We start from the raw sequence: 22,688 nt of genomic DNA, 5'->3' as shown, positions 1-22,688 counted from the left end.
CATTTTAAAAGTTTGGAATAGAATAGTTGCTTTGGAAGATGATAATCAGGCATCTGCACAACATGACGAAGTTGATGTTGAAGAATCATTTCTTCGACACTGGTGACCTTTGCTTCTTCCAGTACACTGGCATTAGTTTGCCTGCCTTCCCAAGTGATGCGTAAAAATTTTCGGAGGCACCATTGATGGAATATTTTGAGGAGTTGGAGATGGCATTTATAATTGGTCCATGTTTCACAAGCATACAGTATGGTTGGTAGTACCATAGCTTTGTAAACAAGCATTTTGGTTTCCCTGTGAATGTCCTGGTCCTTAAACACTCTGCACTTCAAGCAAAATTTAACAATTCCAAAATACAGATGCGCTTTCACTTTCGCAAGATTGAATATACTTCCTTCGGCTGGTTGATTTCAAAAAATTCCACTGGAAAAACGGTTATGTCCATTTGGAGATGGCAGTATTGAGTCAGTGGCTCCTGTGCTTCTGGCTTGCGCTCTTTATAAAGATTTGAGGAGTGAGGTTATTGTTATTGTTGTTGTTGTTGTTGTTGTTGTTGCTGTTGTTCAGTCGTTCAGTCGTGTCCGACTCTTCGTGACCCCATGGACCAGAGCACGCCAGGCACGCCTATCCTTCACTGCCTCTCGCAGTTTGGCCAAACTCATGCTGGTAGCTTCGAGAACACTGTCCAACCATCTCATCCTCTGTCGTCCCCTTCTCCTTGTGCCCTCCATCTTTCCCAACATCAGGGTCTTTTCCAGGGAGTCTTCTCTTCTCATGAGGTGGCCAAAGTACTGGACCCTCAACTTCAGGATCTGTCCTTCTAGTGAGCACTCAAGGCTGATTTCTTTGAGAATGGATAGGTTTGATCTTCTTGCAGTCCATGGGACTCTCAAGAGTCTCCTCCAGCACCATAATTCAAAAGCATCAAAAGCATGAGGTTATTACCCCTCTACTATTGTCCATGCCAGGTGGCTCAACCATTGCTACCGTGTCCTTACTTTTAGAAGATCAAGATGATCAGGTGACAGCAAAAACTGCAAGGTTTTTAGCGGGGGCAATTAGAATAAGATCTAATATTTGATTATTGCTAAAAAAAAACCCAAATATATTTTCTAAGTTTTTACCTCTACATCTTGTTTTATTGCTATGGCTAGCGGCTTATGCAAATAAAGATTCCATCTGTCTGATCTCTGCACTTTAATCGCGAGAAAGCTGCGCTCGCAGAGCTCACCGACCCTCAACTGTCCAAGGTCTCCCGCGCCCTCGGAGGATGTCTGTGGCGCTCCTCCCAAGTTCAAGAGCAAGGCTGAACTGCGCCTTTAAGGGGCAGGAGCGCGCGGGGGCCAGCCTACTAGGAGGAGGCGGCTGCTGTATGTCTGCGCCCTTTGAGCCGGCGTCTCACTTTCGCGTCCTCGCAGCGCTTGCCGGGGCGGCCATGTGGGTGTACGCGCTCGTGGGCGCGCTCCTCCTCCTCCTGGGCATTTGGAGAGCTCTGGGCACCCGGAGCGGCTCTTCCAACCCTTTCCGGGCAGATTCCAGGCGGCCGCCCGCGCCTCTGGTGACCGACAAAGATGCGCGCAGAAAGGTCCTCAAGCAAGGTAGCCACCGGCCAGCGCCAGCTAGCCTGCCCCGGCGTGGGGCGCTGCCAAGCTGGCAAAGGGAACCCTCCTCCAAAACGGGGCTGCTGGGTGGGGGATCAGGTGGCGCGTGAGGCGTGAACGATGCCCAGTGGTGGTGGGCAGCTCGGGAGTTCTTAACTGCACTCGCCGTGCCATCCTGTGCATGTTTACTCCAGAGTAAAGTCTGTGTTCAGTGAGGTTTACTCTCGGGTAATAAGAGAAGGACTCCTGCTGGTTTCTGTTGCTCAGTGCCCTGTTGAGTTCCGCTCTTACTTTGCGCGCCAGAGTTCATCAATCTGTGCGTTCCAGGAAAAAGATCTGAGTTAGAGGTGCAAAAAATCATTCTCTGCTGCCCCCTAGCTCTTACTGGGCTGTGACTAGTGCAAACTTCTCCCCTTGTACAGGCGTAGCCAGGATTTTTTTCTGGGTGTGTGTGTGTGTGTGTGTGTGTTCAGGCCTTTTGTTGGGGAGGGGCAGAACCTCAGTTAGCTATGTATTTTTATTGGGGTTTTTTGTTGATTGGGGGGGCAGCTGCCCCTCCCTGCCCCTGCTTGACTGCCCCCGTGTCCCAGTGTCTCACTTTGACCTTAACTCTGCCCAACATTTTGCTCCCACAAGCACCCCCCTGTCACTGTTATCATCTGACACCCTTCCTTAAATCCTTAGACTGACATCCTGTCTCGTCTCAAATCCCACATGTGCTTCCTTTCCCTACAGGTCACAGGCCTCCCTTGGGTCTCTTTACGTGAGCTCCTGGACCTTTGCTCTCCCAGTTTGTCAGCACCTTCCTCTGTCCAAAGGTTTCCTGCCCTCCACGCGTGCCAGGAACTCTCCCGGACTACCACACGGTGTTCGGGTGCGACTTAAGGGGTGGGAGCACTCTGGAGCCGGCCTTTAGGGTGGAGGAAGTAGCAGCATCCCTGCTAGTGCCTTCAACAGCCAACCTCCAAACCTCCGCAACACTTCAGGGATTAAAATGGTGGGTGGTCCTGCTCCCCTCCTCCTTGCCATTTCCAGAGCTTTCAGCACTCAGAGCACCGCCAAACACGCAGGCCCAATTTGGCGAGGCTCCCCTGCCTTGCAGTGGATGTCATCCCCGCTTGCTGGTGCTGGTTGCCAAGGTCCTGTGTGCTTTTACAACCATCACCCCAGTCAGACGAACTCTTGCCCAACCCTGTTCATACCACAAAGGAGAATGATATCAGACTGATGCCAGGTGGTGGTTGACAAATGGACAGCCTTGCCTTGTTGTTGTTCAGTCGTTCAGTCGTGTCCGACTCTTCGTGACCCCATGGACCAGAGCACACCAGGCACGCCTATCCTTCACTGCCTCTCGCAATTTGGCCAAACTCATGTTAGTAGCTTCGAGAACACTGTCCAACCATCTCATCCTCTGTCGTCCCCTTCTCCTTGTGCCCTCCATCTTTCCCAACATCAGGGTCTTTTCTAGGGAGTCTTCTCTTCTCATGAGGTGGCCAAAGTACTGGAGCCTCAACTTCAGGATCTGTCCTTCTAGTGAGTACTCAGGGCTGATTTCTTTGAGAATGGATAGGTTTGATCTTCTTGCAGTCCATGGGACTCTCAAGAGTCTCCTCCACCACCATAATTCAAAAGCATCAATTCTACGGCGATCAGCCTTCTTGATGGTCCCGCTCTCACTTCCGTACATTACTACTGGGAAAACCATAGCTTTAACTATACGGACCTTTGTCGGCAAGGTGATGTCTTTGCTTTTTAAGATGCTGTCTAGGTTTGTCATTGCTTTTCTCCCAAGAAGCAGGCGTCTTCTAATTTCGTGACTGCTGTCACCATCTGCAGTGATCATGGAACCCCTAGATGTCAATAATTCCTGGGCTTTGGGGGAGGTCAGCCATCTTGCCTGCTGTCTGAATCTGGTCCTTCTCCTGCCCTGTCCCCCACCCTCCAGTTTAGGAGAACTAATCGCATTGACCCCAGAGGTCAGCCTACTGTAAGTTGGTTTCACTGAGGTAAAAAAAATGCACACTAAGCACAAAACACCCCATGCGTTCAACTGTGTGCTCAGTGAGCATGAAGAGAGAGAGAGAGAGCTGTTAATGAAAGGGCTGGTGCTGTGCTGTTTTTATTGTAATTATTTGTATGTTTTATTTGGGGTTTTTTCCTATGTTTTCAGCTGTTCTTATTTTTATCTACAAGTAGGTAGCCATGTTGGTCTGCTGTAGTCGAAACAAAAAATAAAATAAAAATAAATCCTTCCAGTAGCACCTTAAAAGGTAAAGGGACCCCTGACCATCAGGTCCAGATGTGTCCGACTCTGGGGTTGCAGCGCTCATCTCGCTCTATAGGCTGAGGGAGCTGACGTTTGTCCGCAGACAGCTTCCGGGTCATGTGGCCAGCATGACTAAGCCGCTTCTGGCAAACCAGAATAGTGCACGGAAACGCCGTTTACCTTCCCGCCGGAGCGGTCCCTATTTATCTACTTGCACTTTGATGTGCTTTCGAACTGCTAGGTGGGCAGGAGCTGGGACTGAGCAACGTGAGCTCACCCCATGGCAGGGATTCGAACTGCCGACCTTCTGATCAGCAAGCCCTAGGCTCTGTGGTTTAACCCACAGCACCACCTGGGTCCAACTAAGTTTGTTCTTGGTATGAGCTTCCGTGTGCATGCACACCACCTTGTGTCCCTGTCAGGGGAAAAGGAGCGGTATAAGTAAATTTATAATTATAATATACATTATACACGTATTGACATACGCATGTTGAGCTCTTGCATGCAATGAGGGACCCTGTTTGGCCTCATGTGGATGATGTGTAGCGCCCTTCTCATGGTTGCCAAATGACACAGCCAGCAGATGTGCGTCTAGTCCGTACGTCGGCATCAGGCGCCAACTCCAAGCCCCACTTATCTGGCCTTCAGAACTCTCACCTGTCCTCGCTTTGCACCTCAAAGGATTTTGCCTTGCTGGAATATGTCCTGGGAGTCTTAGAATGCTTCTTGCTTGTCTGGGTGGAGGTTAGAGAAAGGGAGGAGGAAATGTGGCCCTCAGGCTGAAAAAATGTTCTCCACCCTTGGATTAGTGTGATGTAGAAATCAAATGGCTGCCTAGTTCTTTCTCAAACAGTGGACTAGCTACCGTTCTTAAGCAGCTGCCTAAGCAGGAATGAGTAAGGGAAGGCCTTCGTTTTATATAATCTGGTTAAATTAACTGCAGCTTGTGCCTTGTAAAACAGACACGATGTGCCGCAGGTGGCTTTTACCTTTCGGTTGTCACTTCACATTAATGGAAATACAGCCAGCAGGCAAGGAGTATGGAACTCAAATTCGGATCAGTCATGCATATATAAAAGCTAAATGTTACTTTACCGGAGTCATCGGTTCTCACCCTTTGTCAGCTGGTGCTTAAATGTGTGTTAAGTTTTGTTGATTCTTGAAAATAAAAAATATATTTCAAAAATATATATATATATTTCAAAAAAAAAAAAAAAAAGACCGGTGACAAAATTATGAGGTCCTCGGTGCCTTTCTTTTTAAGATAATTTTGTACATTGCGCAACAAATCTTTTTTCTTTAAATGTGAACAGTAGGAAGCTGTGATGGGCAGAATCAGACCAGTGCTACATCAAGTTTGGTACAGTTGTACCTCAGAAGTTGAACAGAATCCATTGGGAAGTCCGTTCGACTTCTGAAACGTTCAACTCCCAAAGCATGCCATAGGGAATAGTAGTTGTTCATAACTTTTGTTTCTCTTTCCCCTCCAGGCTTCTCCAGGGACAAAGTTCCTGGCAATCTGGACGCCGTCGTCATTGGAAGCGGCTATGGGGGCCTGGCAGTGGCTGTGATGCTCTCTAAAGCTGGGAAGCGTGTGCTGGTCTTGGAGCAGCATGGGAAGGCAGGAGGCTGCTGCCATACCTTCAGCGAGAAAGGTTTCGAGTTTGACGTAGGTAAGGTGACCTAGTCAGACTGGGCATGGGCCAGAGCAGTTATGACTACATATATATTGGACTTGTAATGAGAACTAAATCTTGCTTGTACTCCCAGTATGTTTCCGAGCACAATTCAAAGTGTTGGTGCTGACCTTTAAAGCCCTAAATGGCTTCGGCCCAGTATACCTGAAGGAGTGTCTCCACTGAGGTCCTTCTGCTGGTTCCCTCCCTGCAAGAAGCAAGGTTACAGGGAACCAGGCAGAGGGCCTTCTCGGTAGTGGCGCCCTCCTTGTGGAACGCCCTCCCGTCAGATGTCAAGGAAAGCCCGTTCAGGATCTCACTATGTAACACGGGCGTGCTTAACACGAACACCCCCCAAAAAAACCCAAAACCCGGAAGTAGCGCGATTTGAGCGCTTCTGTGCATCCAGGGTCACACGCGCTCTGGAAACGCTTCCGGGTTGCGGGCGTTTTTAACTCGAACGTACACAACGCGGAGCGTGTGCAACCCGGGGTATGACTTTATCTGACTTTTAGAAGACATCTGAAGGCAACCCTGTTTAATGTTTGATGTTCCATTGTGTTTAATATTCTGTTGGGAGCCACCCAGAGTGGCTGGGGAAACCCAGCCAGATGGGTGGGGTATAAATAAATTATTATTATTATTATTAATAATAATAATAATAATAATAATAATTGCATTGGCTTTATATGACCTCTAAATGGAACCAGTACACTGCATTTTGTACCAGTTGATGTTCCCAAATCATCTTCAAGGATGGCCCCATGTACAATGCATTGCAGCAGTCAAATCAGGAGCTTACCAGAGCATGGAGTACAGTAGGACTGGCTTTGGGTCTTGGTTCAGAAACTGCAGCTAGCGCAGAATACTTTGACTTGTGGGGGCAGCTTACCAGTAAAAGCAGCGCTGAATGCTCTGCAATGGCTGCCAATGTGCCACCAAGCCAGATTGAAAGAGCCCGTGTGGTGTAGTGGTTGAGAGCGGTAGACTCGTAATCTGGTGAACCGGGTTCGCTTCCCCGCTCCTCCACATGCAGCTGCTGGGTGACCTTGGGCTTGAACTCGGACAGTGCCTAATGCTTTTCTGAGTGAAGGATAGAAAGTAGTTTGCTGTACACGGATAACATTTAGATTGAATTGTTCTACCCATGTTTGTCTCTGGCCCCACCCACTAGTGGTATGTGGCCATTGGAAGATTGCCCAGAAGGGAGTGTGGCCCTCAGGCTGAAAGGGAGCAACTGCCTTGATCTAACTTGACATTCTCTCCCTCACTTGAGTGCGCTCTCTCTCTCTCTCTCTCTCTCTCTCTCTTTCTCTTCCTTCCCTATCCTGTCCAGCTATCCGCGTACTGTGCTTTAAAAATCCCCTGTACGCCTGATATCCAGCGTCCTTAAATCAAAACTACCTGTGCCACAACCAGAAAGCAGGTAATGTGTCAGGCCCACTCTGTTGGACATACTGGCTTGTGGTTCCTTAAATTTATTTTTAATATCTTCTGCATATCCAGATTAACCTAATTTGCTCATATATTCATCTTCTTTAAATATACACTCTTATAAAACTGCAGGTTATTACTATAGTCCTGCCAATGTTTTTATCTGTTTGCAATTTATCTGTAAATATTCAATGAACCATTTCCATTCTTTTACAAAAAAAAGTTTGTTATCTTGATTTCTTATTCTTCCGGTATGTTTCACCATTTCTGCATATTCCATAAGTTTTTGCATTCATTCTTCCTTTGCTGGGACTTCCGTTTCTTTCCATTTTGGGGCGAGTAACATTTTTGCCGCTGTAGTAGTGTATATGAATAAGTTTCTATGCAGTTTAGATAGTTCTATCCTGCGATCCCACCTTTCCATGAAAAAAAATTAAATCAAAGTTCCAAGTATATATATATTTTTAAATCAAATAAAAAAATAAGCATAACCCTAACAGCAAAGCAGTAAAACAGCATTTTAGTTACCAAATCAATTATTTCAGATATTATACTGGTATTTTATTAAGCTAGTTCATTTTATTTATTTAACAAAATGTATATGCCGTAAAATCTCTTAAGCAGTTTAGAGAAATATCTCATCCAAATACCAAGTCCAGTTTAGTATACCCTTCCCGGATCCTAAAATTTAGGAGCTAATCTGTTGCTATTGTTCTTTCACTATAACACTTTGTGGGTTGTCTTCCAGGGATCCATTACATAGGGCAAATGCAAAAGAATTCTTCCCAGCGCATGATTATTGACCAACTCACGGACGGGCAGCTCCAATGGGCCCAGATGGACTCTCCCTTTGATATGGTGATTCTGGGAGATCCTGACAGCTGCAAGAGGTATTACCTATACAGTGGGAAGAAGAAATATACCGAAGGCCTAAAGAAACAATTTCCTGGTGAAGAAGCTAATATTGATAGATTTGTGACACTTATAAAGGTAATCCTTTTTAAAGTGGTTCTGGTGAAAGGCCTCTTAAACTGGCTATCGAGTCTTAGTTGGTTTACATTAATAAGGTTTTTTTTAACCAAAAAAACCCCAGTTTATTTATTACATTTATATAGTATATTTTCTTCCAAGTTGCTCAAGGCAGTGCACACGGTTCCCCCCCCCCTCCCCATTTTATGCTCAGAACAACCCTGTATGGTAGGCTGGGCTGAGAGACAGTGAGTGTACCTAAAATCACCCAGTAAGATTCCATTCAGCTATGGCCGCACTTTGCTGTTTGGCTCCACAGCCACTTCCTTATGCTTAGCAGAACAAAATGCTAAAATTCTCAGTCCTTGTGCTTGTAACACTGACGTCATCTTTTTAAAAGAATTTTTATTCAGTGTTTTTTAACAATTTAACAGTGTGGAACACTTATATGTTCTCGATCTAGATACAGTGGTGCCCCGCTAGACGAAAATAATTCGTTCTACGAGTTTTTTCGTAGAGCGAAGTGGCAATGGAGCGCGGAGGTTTTTGCGCCAAAAAAATAATAATTTCGTCTTGCGAGGCAGCCCCATAGACTTTTTCGTTTTGCGGGGCAGCCTTCCGCTAGACGAATGCCTTCGTCTAGCGAGTTTTTCGTCTTGCGAGGCATTCGTCTAGCGGGGCACCACAGTAACATAGAAACAAATAAGAAACATATCTGATCAAAATATTATAATAGTGGACTTCCGCTTGAGGCGCCACGGAAGATGGTTGAAAATTCCATTGCTCCTACTCTCATGGGGTAATTAGAGGCTGAAATGGGAGTAATCAGCCTCCCAAAATCTTCCCGGGGGTACCGGAAGACACTGTCTAGTGTCTCATCCACAGATGCCCAACAATTTAGCCCCGAATTCGGAAGGAAGTAGGGGCTGGGGGGCACTGGATGGAAAGCCCCCAAGAGAGTCCGGCTCTCCTGGACGCTGTCTCTGTGAGCAAATCAAGTTCCATTTCTTAAGATGATAAATTGGATTTAAGTTTTGGACATGCTTCGAAGAAGAAATTATTCAGCTAAATAACTCAGCCACTGAGGTGCCAAAAAAAGTCTGAGTTGAAGAAGGAATAACATCTGACTGGTATGTTGGAATGGAACTGAAAGGGGGGCGAGCTTCTTTTATTATTGTAACTTTGCTTCATTATATTATTTGGCCAAAAAAAACCCAGAAGAACCATTTATATTATTTACAACAAGCAAGAATGAAAAATTGGTATTCGTGGACCTAATATGACTTTAAAATCATAAACTGTGTGGAAATAAAAATATTATATAACTAAGGTTTTTGATCTTTGATTGGATCGGAAGAGGATAAAAGATTCTTCAATTTGTTGATATCAGACAGAAGCAGGATCTCATTAGCCTCTGGAGTCTCGTTAAATACTTTGGACGGTTTCCTGGAGTTGTGTCGTAGTTTTAATTTGGAAATCCGCCATATTGGAAGTCAAAACCGGGCTGCAGAACTATAAATAGTCATAGGGGGAGGTGAGCCTTTGATATGTCATTATATTTTTATTTCCGTGTGATTTGGTAAATCTCCCCTGAAAAGGCTAATGTTTGATGTAGCCGGTTTGAAGAAATTATGGAGCAGACGCTTAGATTTGATGTTATTGGGACCATGTGAAAATGGCGGCTGCCAGCAGCGAAAGACTTTTGGATTGATTTGGCAGAAATACCAGCGGGTGAGGAGACACTGTGAATTTATGGAAGGGAATCATAGACATAAAATCCACACAGAAACACATCCATTTGCTTTAACTCGCTTGTGGGAACAACTCAGAGGCTGCAAAAGAATGAAGGATAACAACAGAAACAACTAGAGGAACCATCGGAATGAATATGAGATGATGATCAGAGCCCTCCAAACTTCGAAGCATGGGAAGTCCAAAAAAAATAAATTATAATTTGGCAGAATATTTGGACTATTTGATATGTATACAGTATGTATAGTTTGGAATACTTAATGTGGTTTGATTTGATTGTTAAAGTGGAAAATTTAATAATAAGGATTTATTTATTTATTTTTAAAAAATATTGTAATAGTACATTGGCACCTCAGTTTTCGAACGTAATCCATTCCGGAAGGCCGTTTGAGTTCTGAAAGGTTCGAAAACCGAAAACTCAGCAGCTGACAGCTAGGCCTCAGGCGTGTTCGAAAACTGAAGCATTTACGGCATCCGTAAACCGAAATGTTCATCAACAGAGACGTTTGAAAACCGAGGTACCACTGTATAGCTATTTAGTTTAACATCAAGAACAGAAAACATAAAAGAGAGAAAGAAGGAAAGGGAAAGCAGGGAAGGGGAAAAACAAGAAGAGAGATGAAGGATGTGTTTGTTGAAAATCAGACAACATTTCTTATGTATGTTCATTTGCATTAAGACGGAGGTCTTCTGCTGCCTCTTTGAGACATGTGCCTCACTGTTTTTCTTTCTTTCTCTGCCCCTCCACTTTGCAGAAAACTGCCAGAGGGAGCGCCCACATGGGGATTGTGAAAATGCTCCCCATGCCCTTGGTCTGGTTTGTGCACCGCACTGGCCTGCTGGGCTGGATCTCTCCTTTCTTTAGAATGTCAGTCAAAAGTCTTTCACAAGTGGTGGCTGAGCTGACGGCAAATGCAGACCTGAGAGCAGTCTTCAGTTATATCTTCCCTACCTATGGTAAGTGATGCCCTCTCCCGCCATCTGAAATGAGCATACGTTATATAAGGACAGTCCCTTTGCCCTTTTCTAAGAAGGCATAAAGGATCCTCTTCTGTGTGTGGGTGGAACTAGACAATGAAGAGAATATCAACACGGCAGCTGCTGATAACAAGAGTCGGGGTCTCCTCCTTGCCCTCGTACCGTCCAGTAAAAATCAAAAGTATTACCTGTCATTGTGTTGAGTTTCCCTTGGCCTACAAATGACAGCCTATGAAGTGGGGGGGGGGAGCTTAGCACGATTACCTCTTTCATCTGTTGACATTGATCCTATGTCACCAGCAGAGATGAGACAAAGAGACACACGGGTCAATTTCAATGAAATGGATTATAAAAATGTTCATGCAAGTTACTTGCAATTTATTGCTGAGATGGAATAGTAACCAGCATAAGACCTTGACACAAGCAAAGATGAGCAAAACATTGTGGTTAATGGAAGCTACGAAGAGCACAGTAGCTGTAGAAGCCATAACATGCTTGGCTTTGTTTTGAGAAAGATGCTGATAGGAAATAAGTTTCTGATATGAGACCTATTCTGGCATTCAGAGAATATATATGTGCAGGAAAGCTGTATGCAAAGAAATCTTTTTCACCTTTTGTTTACACAGTTCTTTTGCTTTGTCTTACAGGGGTGATTCCTGCAGAGTGCAGCTTCCCTTTGCACGCAATCCTTGTCGATCACTTTTCGGAAGGTGGCTGGTACCCTCAGGGAGGCTCCAGTGAAATTGCATTTCACTCCATCCCCATCATTGAACGCGCCGGAGGGGCTGTCCTCACCAAGGCACCCGTGCAGAGCATCTTGGTGAACTCGCAAGGGAAAGCCTGTGGTGAGTTGCTGACTGGATAGAGCTCTCTGCAAGAGTCACTGTGATATGTGGCTAAGATACCAGGCTTATAACTCAAGCTCCTGGTTCAAATATAGACTCTGCCATGAATTAGCTCAATTATCGTAGGTAAGCTTCTCAGCCTTGCACCCTCCCCATTTCCGACATGGGGATAATACTGATCTGTCCTACAAGGTTACTGTTGTAAGGATTATAACAAGGTGATATTATGATATGAATGCTAATGTGCTATATAAATATGCACTTTAGTCTTAATAATGTTATCTGTTCTCTCCGAGCACTTGGCATAGATAGACCCACTTTGCAAGTAACACTAAGCCCCATATTCCCCAAATGCAGAGCTGTTTCTGTTCTGCTGCAGTTCAGCTTCCAACCAAAAAAAAACCCCATTATACAATCTCACTGTCTGATATGGTGAAATTTTACATAATTAATTGCAAAATTAATTTTGTATGGGTTGTGTTATTCCACACCATTTATTTCAATGCCAAGAAAACTCAGCAAATGGGGAAAGGGGAAGAGGAGACTCTTATCTTCCTAAGAACTAAGGGGATAAAGAATCCTGCCAAAGCTCTTCCCACCCACATTAAACTTCCTTAAAGACATATAAGCTGCTTACCTGCTTAAACCCTCCCTTTTAATTACACTGACCCTCCCGTGCTGGTGGAAATCATATCTGTATTTTTTATAAATATCCTCCAGCGTGCAAAACATCTACAAAATATGGCTGATAACATGACTTGCCTTGCAAGAATTAATGGAAACCCTTGCAACATTGAGGGCCACCCCCCCCCAAAAAAAAAACCTTTTTAAACAGTACCTCCTTACCCATCAGTTTCTAGCTTCTACCTAGAAATGGTCATTTGTTGAGACTTCCCTGCGACCAGCAGAAAATGATTCCTCCTTTTTTCTTGTTTAGAGAAATATAAAAGAAATGTTTTATGGACTATATACATTTTTGCCTCTTTCAGGTGTAAGCGTGAAGCAAGGTCAGGATCTTGTTAACGTCTATGCCCCTGTTGTGATTTCTGATGCTGGCATCTTTAACACCTATGAGCAGCTCCTGCCAAAGGAATTGCGAGCTTTGCCAGGTAAGAGGACACAGGACAATTTGTGTTCCCACTATTGTAGATGTATGGTAGACTTGTAATTGTGTGTGTGTGTGTGTGTGTGTGAGAGAGAGAGAGAGAGAGAGAGAGAGAGAGAGAGAGAGAGAGAGAGAGACCATAAAATGTATGGAAGAAGTGTTACCTTCAGAAATTATCTTCAGAAATTATCTGAAGAAGTGTGCATGCACACGAAAGCTCATACCAAGAACAAACTCAGTTGGTCTCTAAGGTGCTACTGGAAAGAATTTTCTATTTTGTTTCGACTATGGCAGACCAACACAGCTACCCACCAGTAACATAAAATGTAGACATCTTTGCCAGTTTTCATACAGCAGGGTGGGTGGGTGGATGCACACACACACACACACAGAGAGAGAGAGAGTGTGTGTTTTGTAATTCCAGCATTATACTGCCAGTAACTACAATTTGCCTTTGTGGGTTTGGTTTTGTTTTTTAGAAGGACTACATATCCTAAAGACGTAAGAGATCAAAATATACAATCCTCAATTAATTGTGTCCTATGATTCAACTGCTAGGAGGAGCTTGCATTGTGTGTGTGTGTGTGTGTGTGTGCTTAGCACTGAATGTAGCATAGCTGGTAAATGTTGCTTTCCCTAATCTTTCCCATAGTAGACTTTGTTGCTGTTGGGCTCCTATCAGCCCCAGACAGCTAGGGATAATGGGAGTAGAGATTTACCATCCGGAGGGCCGCTCTTAAAACAATAAGACATTCTTGTCCGTCTTCTCAAGCCTTTTGTGTCTTCCGTCCTCTGTAAGCCCAGGGGTTGCTTGACTTAAGACTGTTGTTTTCCTCCAGTTTTCCTGTCTAAAGCAGCTGTTGCTTGGATTCGTAACTCTGCTTCACCTGTCCCACTTCCTCCCTCCTTACACCCCTCTGTTCCTCTTTGGGCAGGTGTTCAGAACCAGATCTCTAGGATAGATCATGGCATCGGAGGATTCTGTGTCTTCATAGGGCTCAAGGGTTCCAAGGAAGAACTGGGATTGGAAGCCAAAAACTACTACGTCTACCCACACAACAACCTCAATGAAGCGTAAGTTGCAGCAACTGAGAACTCAGTTGGTTTGCGGTGGTTTGGTTTGGCTTTTTTTAAATGGCAATACAAGTTAATCCAGCAGGGTTCTTCTTAGTGTAAGTTGTGTTCAGAGGGCAAATCAGTGAAGAATGCAGCCAGAGGTTCAAGGCATGAAATCTTAGTGCACCAATTCAAATTAGATACTTGTCAGTAGGGGTGAGTAATGTCCATTTAGTTCCTTTAGCTGCTGTACCCACAGCCCCTGTTGGTGCTGACCTTTAAAGCCCTAAACAGCCTCGGTCCTGTATACCTGAAGGAGCGTCTCCACCCCCATCATTCAGCCCGGACACTGAGATCCAATGCCGAGGGCCTTCTGGCGGTTCCCTCACTGCGAGAAGCAAAGCTACAGGGAACCAGGCAGAGGGCCTTCTCGGTAGTGGCACCCGCCCTGTGGAACGCCCTCCCATCACAGGTCAAGGAGATAAATAACTACCTGACATTCAGAAAATACCTGAAGGCAGCCCTTTTCAGGGAAGTTTTTAATGTGTAATATTTTTGTATCTGATTTTTGTTGGAAGCCACCCAGAGTGGCTGGGGAAATCCAGCCAGATGGGCGGGGTACAAATAATAAATATTATTATTATATGTAGGAAAAGCACCCCAAACAACCTTGTGCATTGGCTCTGAACTCAAGCATGCAAAATACACTTTACTGTGTTTGGGTTGGGTGCATCTGAATTTAATGTTCACGTCTTTTTCTACTGGCTCAGCCAAACTTTTTTCTTTTTCTTAAAAAGAAAACTGACCGTGAATATTGAGAACTACAATCTGTTCACAGGTGAATGTTTTGGATTTTGGTGCAGAACGTGGCTCAGATCAGCACAATGGATGTGGCCTTTACCTCAGGAAAGATTGTGCTCAGGGATTGAAAAGAGACACTGGCAACTAAAAGTTTTGGCCTAGCTAGCCAAAAATCATAGATATTAGAAACTATGCCACGTTTAACTGTCCTGAGATGATAGATAGATAGATAGATAGATAGATAGATAGATAGATGATAGGTAGATAGATGGATGATAGGTAGATAGATAGATGATAGATGGATGATAGGTAGATAGATAGATGATAGATAGATAGATAGATAGATAGATAGATAGATAGATAGATAGATAGATAGATATTGCCTCCAGCCTATATTCAGATGTTTAAAAGAGATGATAAGAAAAATATCACAGTGATAGAATAACACAGTGAAAGAAATGAATGTATGTAATGGGAAAATGCATATATATATATATATATATATATATATATATATATATACACATACATACACACACACACACACACACACTCTATAATACAAAACTGAGACTTTAATTAAAGTTTTATGAATCAAAGCTCAGGCAAAGTTTTCCTTCTTGATAGGTTCACTTCTTACATTAATTCTTCAAGAGAAACTGCTCCAGAAAAGATTCCTTTCCTGTATATCGCTTCCTCGTCAGCAAAGGACCCCCTGTGGGAAAAGAGATACCCAGGTATTTGAACAAGTGGTGCAACTTTATTCTTTTTTAAAAGGGATGGGGGGCGGAGGGAGAAGATTTGGGAATTTGGGGCTCCAGGAAGGCAAGTAGTAGCCCTTGGCTTAATTTCATGTATGTTACCAGGAGGGAGGAAAAGGTGATAATAGTAATAATCGATTACTTATACCCCGCCCATCTGGCCAGCCCCCCCCCCCCAGCCACTCTGGGCAGCTCCCAACAGATGATTTAAAACACGATAAAACATCAAACATTAAAAACTTCCCTAAACAGGGCTGCCTTCAGATGTCTTCTAAATGTCAGATAGTTGTTTATTTCCTAAAGTTGAAGGGGTGATAGAAATAAACAGAAAAAAGAGATGTCCTGCCCAGTTTGGAGTCTGTTCCTGCTCACCACTGTAGCCCTGAGGAAATGTGGACCTTAGCATAAAAAACAGTTTCCAGCCCCTAATAGAAGACCAGCCTGGCCAATGGTCCATCTAGTCCAGCATCCTCTTCTCATGGCAGATGCACATGGGAAGCCTGCAAGCAGGGCATGAGCACAACAGCACTCCTCCCACCTGGGATTTTCTGCAATTGGCATTGGGGGGGGGGGCATCGTGCCTCTCAGCCACGGAGGTAAAGCACAGCCATCGTGGCTGGTAGCTGTGGATAGCCTTCTCCTCGATGAATTTGTCTAAACCTCTTTTAAAGCTGTCCCAAGTTGGCAACCATTGCTGCCTCCTGTGGGAGGGAGTTTCATCATTTAAATATGCCCCGTGTGGGATTTTTGTGTTTTTTTAATCCATCCTGTTTTGCTTCAGTCTGGGTTTGACCCAGGATGGTGGGCGTATGAGCCAGAGGCCAGAGACATGGTCATGAATGAGCTGGAGATCAGATTATCAGATCAAGGAAACGAGAGCTGATAGGAGGAGGCCTGCTCAAGGACAGGCTGGAGGCACTGGCAAAGGAAGGGGGTACGGTGGGTACGGTTTGCCCCGGGTGTCATCCCTGAAGGGGGTGACATCACTGTCCCACCCCCCAGGGACGCTAGCCCTGCCCCTGTGCACTGCTCTGGGTGCCAGAGCAGCTAGCTCCGCCTCTGGCTGGAGGTCAGACAGATACTGGACTGGATCACTGCAGCAGCATAAAGAGACAGATTCTGCATTATTACACAAAGGGGGAAATTACTTAAACTACCAGCCTAGAAGAAAGGGTTTTGTAGGGCCTGCTTCCAACAGTCAAGAAGGAAGTTTCTGCACGTGCTGCAGAGGGAAGTGAGGGGCAGATGGGACTCAGCCTGGGAAGGTAACCCACCTAGGAGAAGGAAGACTCTGATCCTAAACCTCCGCTGCCTTGTGAAAGAAGAAAAGGCTAAGGAGTGAACCCTATACAAATCCAGAGTAGAGTCCCTAAGGCACCTTGTCTGCCTCCTTAAGCTGGTGCCAAACATACTGCTCTGTTTTCCTTTGGACCACATCAGTGAGGCTGAGAAAGGGGGTCTTGTCCTCTGGGCAGCCCAGGAACTCCCTATGCACCCTGGGAAGATCACTTTGGTGCTGCTAAGGCAGCTTTGTGACTTCGCCCTGTATGAAAACTCTGTTGTTTCTCAAGACAGATGGATTCCAGCAACTGTTTCCTCTTCAAAGAGCTGTAACAGCTGCTGAGAGCATTCAGGCCAGTTCTGCAGCCTAGAGGGCACCCTTGCTGTATGGAGCCTAGCTGCGCCTGTGGCGGAAGAGGCGTAATGCCACAGGAAGCCCCAGCATGAGTCATATCCTCACTTGACACCTTACAAATCTGTGCATGTAGGGTTGTGATATGCCCCTTTGTGGCAACTGCATCACTAATGAATGCTTCATATCCCTTTATTATAGGCAAGTCCACTCTAATTGTCCTGACAGCTGCAAAATACGAATGGTTTGAGGAATGGCAGGAAGAAAAGGTTTCTAAGAGGGGAGCGGAGTATGAGGCCTTCAAAAACAGTTTTGTGGACAACATAATGGAAACGGTTTTGAAAGTTTACCCTCAAATAAAAGATCAGGTAAGACCACTTTTAGTGTGTCATCAAAGTCAGAAAAGAGCCAGCTTCCCAGGTCTGTAGATAACTTTAAGGATGTTGCTTTTTGGAATTGTTTGCATAAGCACCTGGGTTTGGCATTCCTTATGGAGACCTTTTGAGGTCAATGGAGGAGAGATGGTCAACTGTGTTATGGAACAATGCCATTTGGATTCGTTACCCAGCAATGGTCAATAACCAAACCATGGGTAGCAAAGCAAATTATTTTTATTCTTGTACAAGAATGGTGTCTTCTCTACCTCTTGATGTAGAAGAGAGAGACCCCAATCCAACAGCAACACCAGCCTTTATAATTTCACATAAGCTGCTCAAAACCCCGTTCCCTCCCAGCTTGCCCCGTCTTTTATGCAGAAGTTATATCCCGGTCATAATGTTTGATACAAGAGTTTGGATTTGATATCCCGCTTTATCACTACCCGAAGGAGTCTCAAAGCGGCTAACATTCTCCTTTCCCTTCCTCCCCCCACAACAAACACTCTGTGAGGTGAGTGGGGCTGAGAGACTTCAGAGAAGTGTGACTAGCCCAAGGTCACCCAGCAGCTGCATATGGAGGAGCGGGGATGCGAACCCAGTTCACCAGATTACAAGACTACCGCTCTTAACCACTACACCACACTGGCTCTGATAAGCAACCTCGTACTTTATTTCTTTCTGGTTTCCATTCCCATAAGCCTTCTTCTTATCTTACAGTTAGCAAGCTCTTCTTTGATGCTAGGGACGCGGGTGCCACTGTGGTCTTAAACCACTGAGCCTCTTGGGTCGGCGGTTCGAGTCCCCCGCGACAGAGTGAGCTCCTGTCGCTCTGTCCCAACTCCTGCCAACCTAGCAGTTTGAAAGCATGCCAGTGCAAGTAGATAAATAGGTACCGCTGCAGCGGGAAGGTAAACAGTGTTTCTGTGCGCTCTGGTTTCCGTCACGGAGTTCCGTTGTGCCAGAAGTGGTTTAGTCCTGCTGGCCACATGACCTGGAAAGCTGTCTGTGGACAAACGCCGGCTCCCTTGGTCTGAAAGCGAGATGAGCTCCGCATCCCATAGTCACCTTTGACTGGACTTAACCATTATAGAGTCCTTTATCTTACCTTTTACTTTACTTTGATGCTGTTTCTCATCCTCGGTGTGAACTTTGCTTCACACATAGCTTAACCACAGCTTCTTCCACAGCCTTGTGGTTATGAGAGTTCCCGTTATTGTCTGGAACATTTTCTGTGGGTATTTCATGGTCAAAAAAGGAAACTAACAGTTGTTGCAACCAGCAGCGTTGGTTTGACTTTCCTCCTCCCCAACCACCACCACACATTCTTTTAATAAGCAAGAAGTAAACTGAACTCTGCTTCAGTCCTGTTGACCACTTATTTGATGTTTCACTGGTTCCGTGTTTGTTCAGGTCCAAATAACCCTTTTAAAGCCTTAAAACAGTTTTGAGACCAGCCTGCCTAGGACCTTTGTTCCACTTTGGAGCATAGCCGTCAATATTTCCCTTTTCTTGCGAGGAATCCTATTCGGAAGAAGGGAATTTCCCTTTAAAAAAGGGGGGAAAGTTGACTGCTATGCTTTGGAGTTCAGGTCCACCACTGCCTGAGATAAAGGAGAGGGCCTTAGCAGTTGCGGTACCCAGGCTCTCGAGAGAAGTACACCTGGCCCCGTTGCTTCCTGCTTCTAGGCAGAGAGTGGAAGTTTGGTTTAAGTGGCTTTTTTTTCAGAATCTTCGTTTTATTGTGTATTCTGTTACTGCGTTTAAACAGGTGTTACTTTTGCTAGCTTGCTTGTCTTTAGGCTGTATTTTGCTTCCTATAATCCTGGTTTTTATGCAAGGCAGCTTTTATTTTATTTTGTCATTTGCTTTCTGTACAGCCCTTCTGCCAAGGCAATCATAGTTGAATATACTTAATGAATAAACGAACATTACGAAAGGCAAGTGGGACATGCAACCAAGAGTTGCCATGTAGAGTGTTCAAAGTTAGGGTGCTGGCCAGCAAGCTTTGGCTGACTGATCCATTCTGTTTCTCCACCCCAGCATTCAGTTTGCATTCTACAGGCCCTGAGCACTCATTCCTCCTTCTCAATGCTGCCTTCTTCTTTAATAACTTTTTTTTGTCCTCCTGCAAACCTTTAAAAAAATAATTTTAAATATTTTATTAAGCTGATTTCAGTTAAAAGAAATAAAGCGATACAGAAAACAAAGAAGGAAAAGCGAGAGAGAGGGAAACTGCAACAAAGTTACCAATAATAATAATAATAATAATTTATTTGTATCCCGCCCATCTGGCTGGGCCTCCCCAGCCACTCTGGGCAGCTCCCAAACGAATGTTAAAACAATACAGCGTTAGATATTAAAAACGTCCCTAAACAGGGCTGCCTTCAGATGTCTCTTAAAAATAGGATAGCTGCTTATTTCTTTGACATCTGATGGAAGCGTGTTGAAAATAAACACACACAAAAAGCAATATACGATGTTCCCATATATTCTTGTATAAATTGGCATAGTGTTATTGTCCTAGTGCTTATGTAAATGTTAACAGCCTACTACATTTTGTATAAATTCATTCCAAATGTTATCGTATTTATCCATTCAGAGTTCCCCCAAGCCTGCTGTCGCCTGCAGTTGTACGGTGAAGGTGCCATTTTGGATACGTAAGGGTCAATGTTCAGAGAATGGGTTTAGTGTATAGTATGGATCAGGGACGAAGAATCTCTGCCCTCCATCGGCTACGGCCAGTGGTCAGCGATGATGTGAGAGTTGGCATCCAGCAACATCCACAAGGTCAAAGGTTCTCTGTCCCTACTATGTAGAATAGGACTCTTCCAGAAACATGGCGGTGGTTTCTTCTCTTCTGCCTTCCACCGGGCAAACAGGTCTTGAGTAGTCCAATGGAGGTGGAGGAGTAACTTTTCTAATTTTTGTCTGATGAGGTGAAAATGAATTGGCAATAATAATGCTCCCTGGACACTTGATCTTTCTCTGTTCAGATTGCGTGTGTCTCTGCGGGAACGCCTCTCACCAATAAGCACTACATAGCTTCTCCGCGAGGAGAGATGTACGGCATACACCACAGCATGGCTCGCTTTCAGCCGGACTTCATGGCAACAATACGACCTCAGACCCCTGTCCCAAACCTCTACCTTACAGGTAAATGCTACCTCCTCACTTATTTCAGTGTATCGCAACTGTTGGCTGTTATAATTACCCTTATTTCTTTCAACCTGCCTCATCTCGAGGGCATAGAATAGATAACTTTTCTGCACTCGGCCTGTGTTCAAGATTTGGGGATCTTGTTGCTGATTGGTGAGGAAAATAAGGCAGCAAAAGTGAAAAACCAAAACAAGAGCAGAGTTGGGTGTTGCTGTTTTTTTCAGTGGCATGAACACGACACAGTAGCACAAAAACTACATTAGTGGGGTGAGTGGGCCAGCAGAGGAGGAATAGTTTCCTAAGTGGGTCTTGGTTGGCATTTGAGTATTCTCTTTCCAGTTCCTTATACTTGCCCCAGTTCCTGAGGCCTTTGGTTGGACAGGTGGACACAGAGAACTTTTTTTAAAAAAAAAAATATTTATCATTTCCAATTTTACAATATCTGCACAAATCAAGACAAACAAATGATACATTGCACATTGACTTCCCTCCCTGCCCCTTTCCAGTTTTCCTTTACTGCTGCATATTCTAATTGTTCCTTATTCTTTCTCCTCCAGTTTTTCCACCGTTATATAATTTTCCTCCATTATATAATTTTATTGGGCCCACCCAATATTTTATTCCAGTGGGCACCCCTGCCCTCCACTACTTTATGTACCTTCCCCCAGTGGGTTTTGTGGGCACACAGCCAGAGACTGCACCTGTGTGGAAACTTCCTAGGCTGCTTCCTTTTCCATAGGGGGCAGTCGTTCAGGAGGACAGTCTAGGGGTCAGTCGTTCAAGAGAGGCTGGGGGAGCCCTTGGCCCTTCACTCGCCTGACCCACTTCTTCTTCTGACCCATCCTGTGCGCCACCCTCCAGCTCTGAATCTTGCCATCTGCCTGGTACAGGTCCCTGCAAACCACTGCCCAGCCCTCTCCTGAGTCAGCGTCTAGCCGGTCCCTGACATCTGGCTACACAAGTGCCTTTTTGTAGTGCCGTGACGCTCTCCCAGGCAGAAAATATGTACATTCCTGGCTGTTGACAAGGGGATGTGATGAGCAAGAGGATAGACCGAGCAGAGACTGATAAACGGCAGTGATATCTTTGTTTCCTCCTAGGTCAAGATGTCCTTTTAGCTGGTTTCCCGGGAGCCCTTCACGGAGCCCTTCTCTGCGCTTCTGCTGTCCTGGAACGTAATCTCTACATCGACTTAATGTGGCTATGCAAAAAAATCAAAGCCAGCGATGGCGAAAAGGAAAACTAAGCCTTCGGTCTCTACCTCGCAAATGAGATTTGCACCTCCCTCCTGCCTTACTGGTGATCTGAAAGCTGCTTGCTTGTCTATGTTCTTCATGTCCCCAGCAGGGGATGCTAACTGGTGCCTTGGTGTTTTTATTGCGCTCCGTTCTAGTACTTGAGTTTTTGTATTGGTATGGGGGAAATGAGCTGCTTCACCCATGCAAACCGCATGTGTACCGAAAAGAGGCACAAACAGGATGGCACATTTAGATAACACACATAACACTTCTGCAATCACAACTGCACTTTCTTCAGCTGCCACTTGATAGAAATAGGTGCAACTCTCTCCATGTTTCACCTGGCTCATGTTTGTGCTTTTTGACGCTCTTGTAGACCTATGTCCACGACAGAGAGAAGAAGATAAACAGGCAGAATGGATTGCTTTTAATGCATTTCATTATAGGGGAAGCCAAGATGTCTTGTTACACTATCATCATCATCATCATCATTTTATTTGTATGCCGCTTTTCCACAAATAGAATTCGGCTCAAAAGCGGCTTACACCAAAGAAAACAGGAATACATCTCAAAACCAACCAGTTCAAGAACAATTTTATAATAATATAATAAACCAACAACATAATAACAGACATAACATTTGAAAACTCAGTGTTTCAGTCCTATAAATATAGCATTAACAACATTACACTTCCTGGCAATAGCAAAGTAACGGTTTTGACACATTCACCTTCGCCTTAGAAACACCTTTTCCAAGGTGTTTCTTGCAGTATAAACATGCAAGGACCAGAAAATGTAGGCTGGTGTGCAGGATAAGTTGAACCAGGGCATTTAGTCTTCCCTTTCCACACACCCCATCTAATCTATGTCTCCATTCCTTGAGACAGATAAGCACCTTGCTCATGCTTCCTGTCCCTCCCTTTCTAATTGCCCTAGTATTAAGGCAGGGGTCAGCAACCTAAGGCCCATGGGCCGGAAGCGGCCCACAGAGGTCATTTGACGGGCCCACAAGCCGCCCCTGAACTGAGCTGCCTGCGTGC

The 22,688-nt window shown here is 44.9% G+C and overlaps 1 protein-coding gene across 1 annotated transcript; it reads left to right on the top strand.

The window, feature by feature from the left end:
- Positions 1-1,366: 1,366 nt before the first annotated feature.
- LOC117059971 (all-trans-retinol 13,14-reductase-like) lies at positions 1,367-21,786 on the top strand. Its single transcript, XM_033171953.1, has 11 exons — positions 1,367-1,598; positions 5,358-5,540; positions 7,726-7,967; positions 10,454-10,655; positions 11,324-11,521; positions 12,511-12,630; positions 13,562-13,700; positions 15,111-15,220; positions 17,079-17,245; positions 20,248-20,407; positions 21,511-21,786. The coding sequence occupies exons 1-11, from the start codon at positions 1,373-1,375 to the stop codon at positions 21,654-21,656; spliced, it is 1,893 nt and encodes a 630-aa protein (XP_033027844.1). The 5' UTR covers positions 1,367-1,372; the 3' UTR covers positions 21,657-21,786.
- Positions 21,787-22,688: the final 902 nt, after the last annotated feature.

Source organism: Lacerta agilis, chromosome 15 (genome assembly GCF_009819535.1).
Source record: "Lacerta agilis isolate rLacAgi1 chromosome 15, rLacAgi1.pri, whole genome shotgun sequence".
Lineage (NCBI taxonomy): Eukaryota > Metazoa > Chordata > Lepidosauria > Squamata > Lacertidae > Lacerta > Lacerta agilis.
Note: the sequence above shows the minus strand (reverse complement) of the source record. Positions and strands in the feature narration are given on the sequence as shown.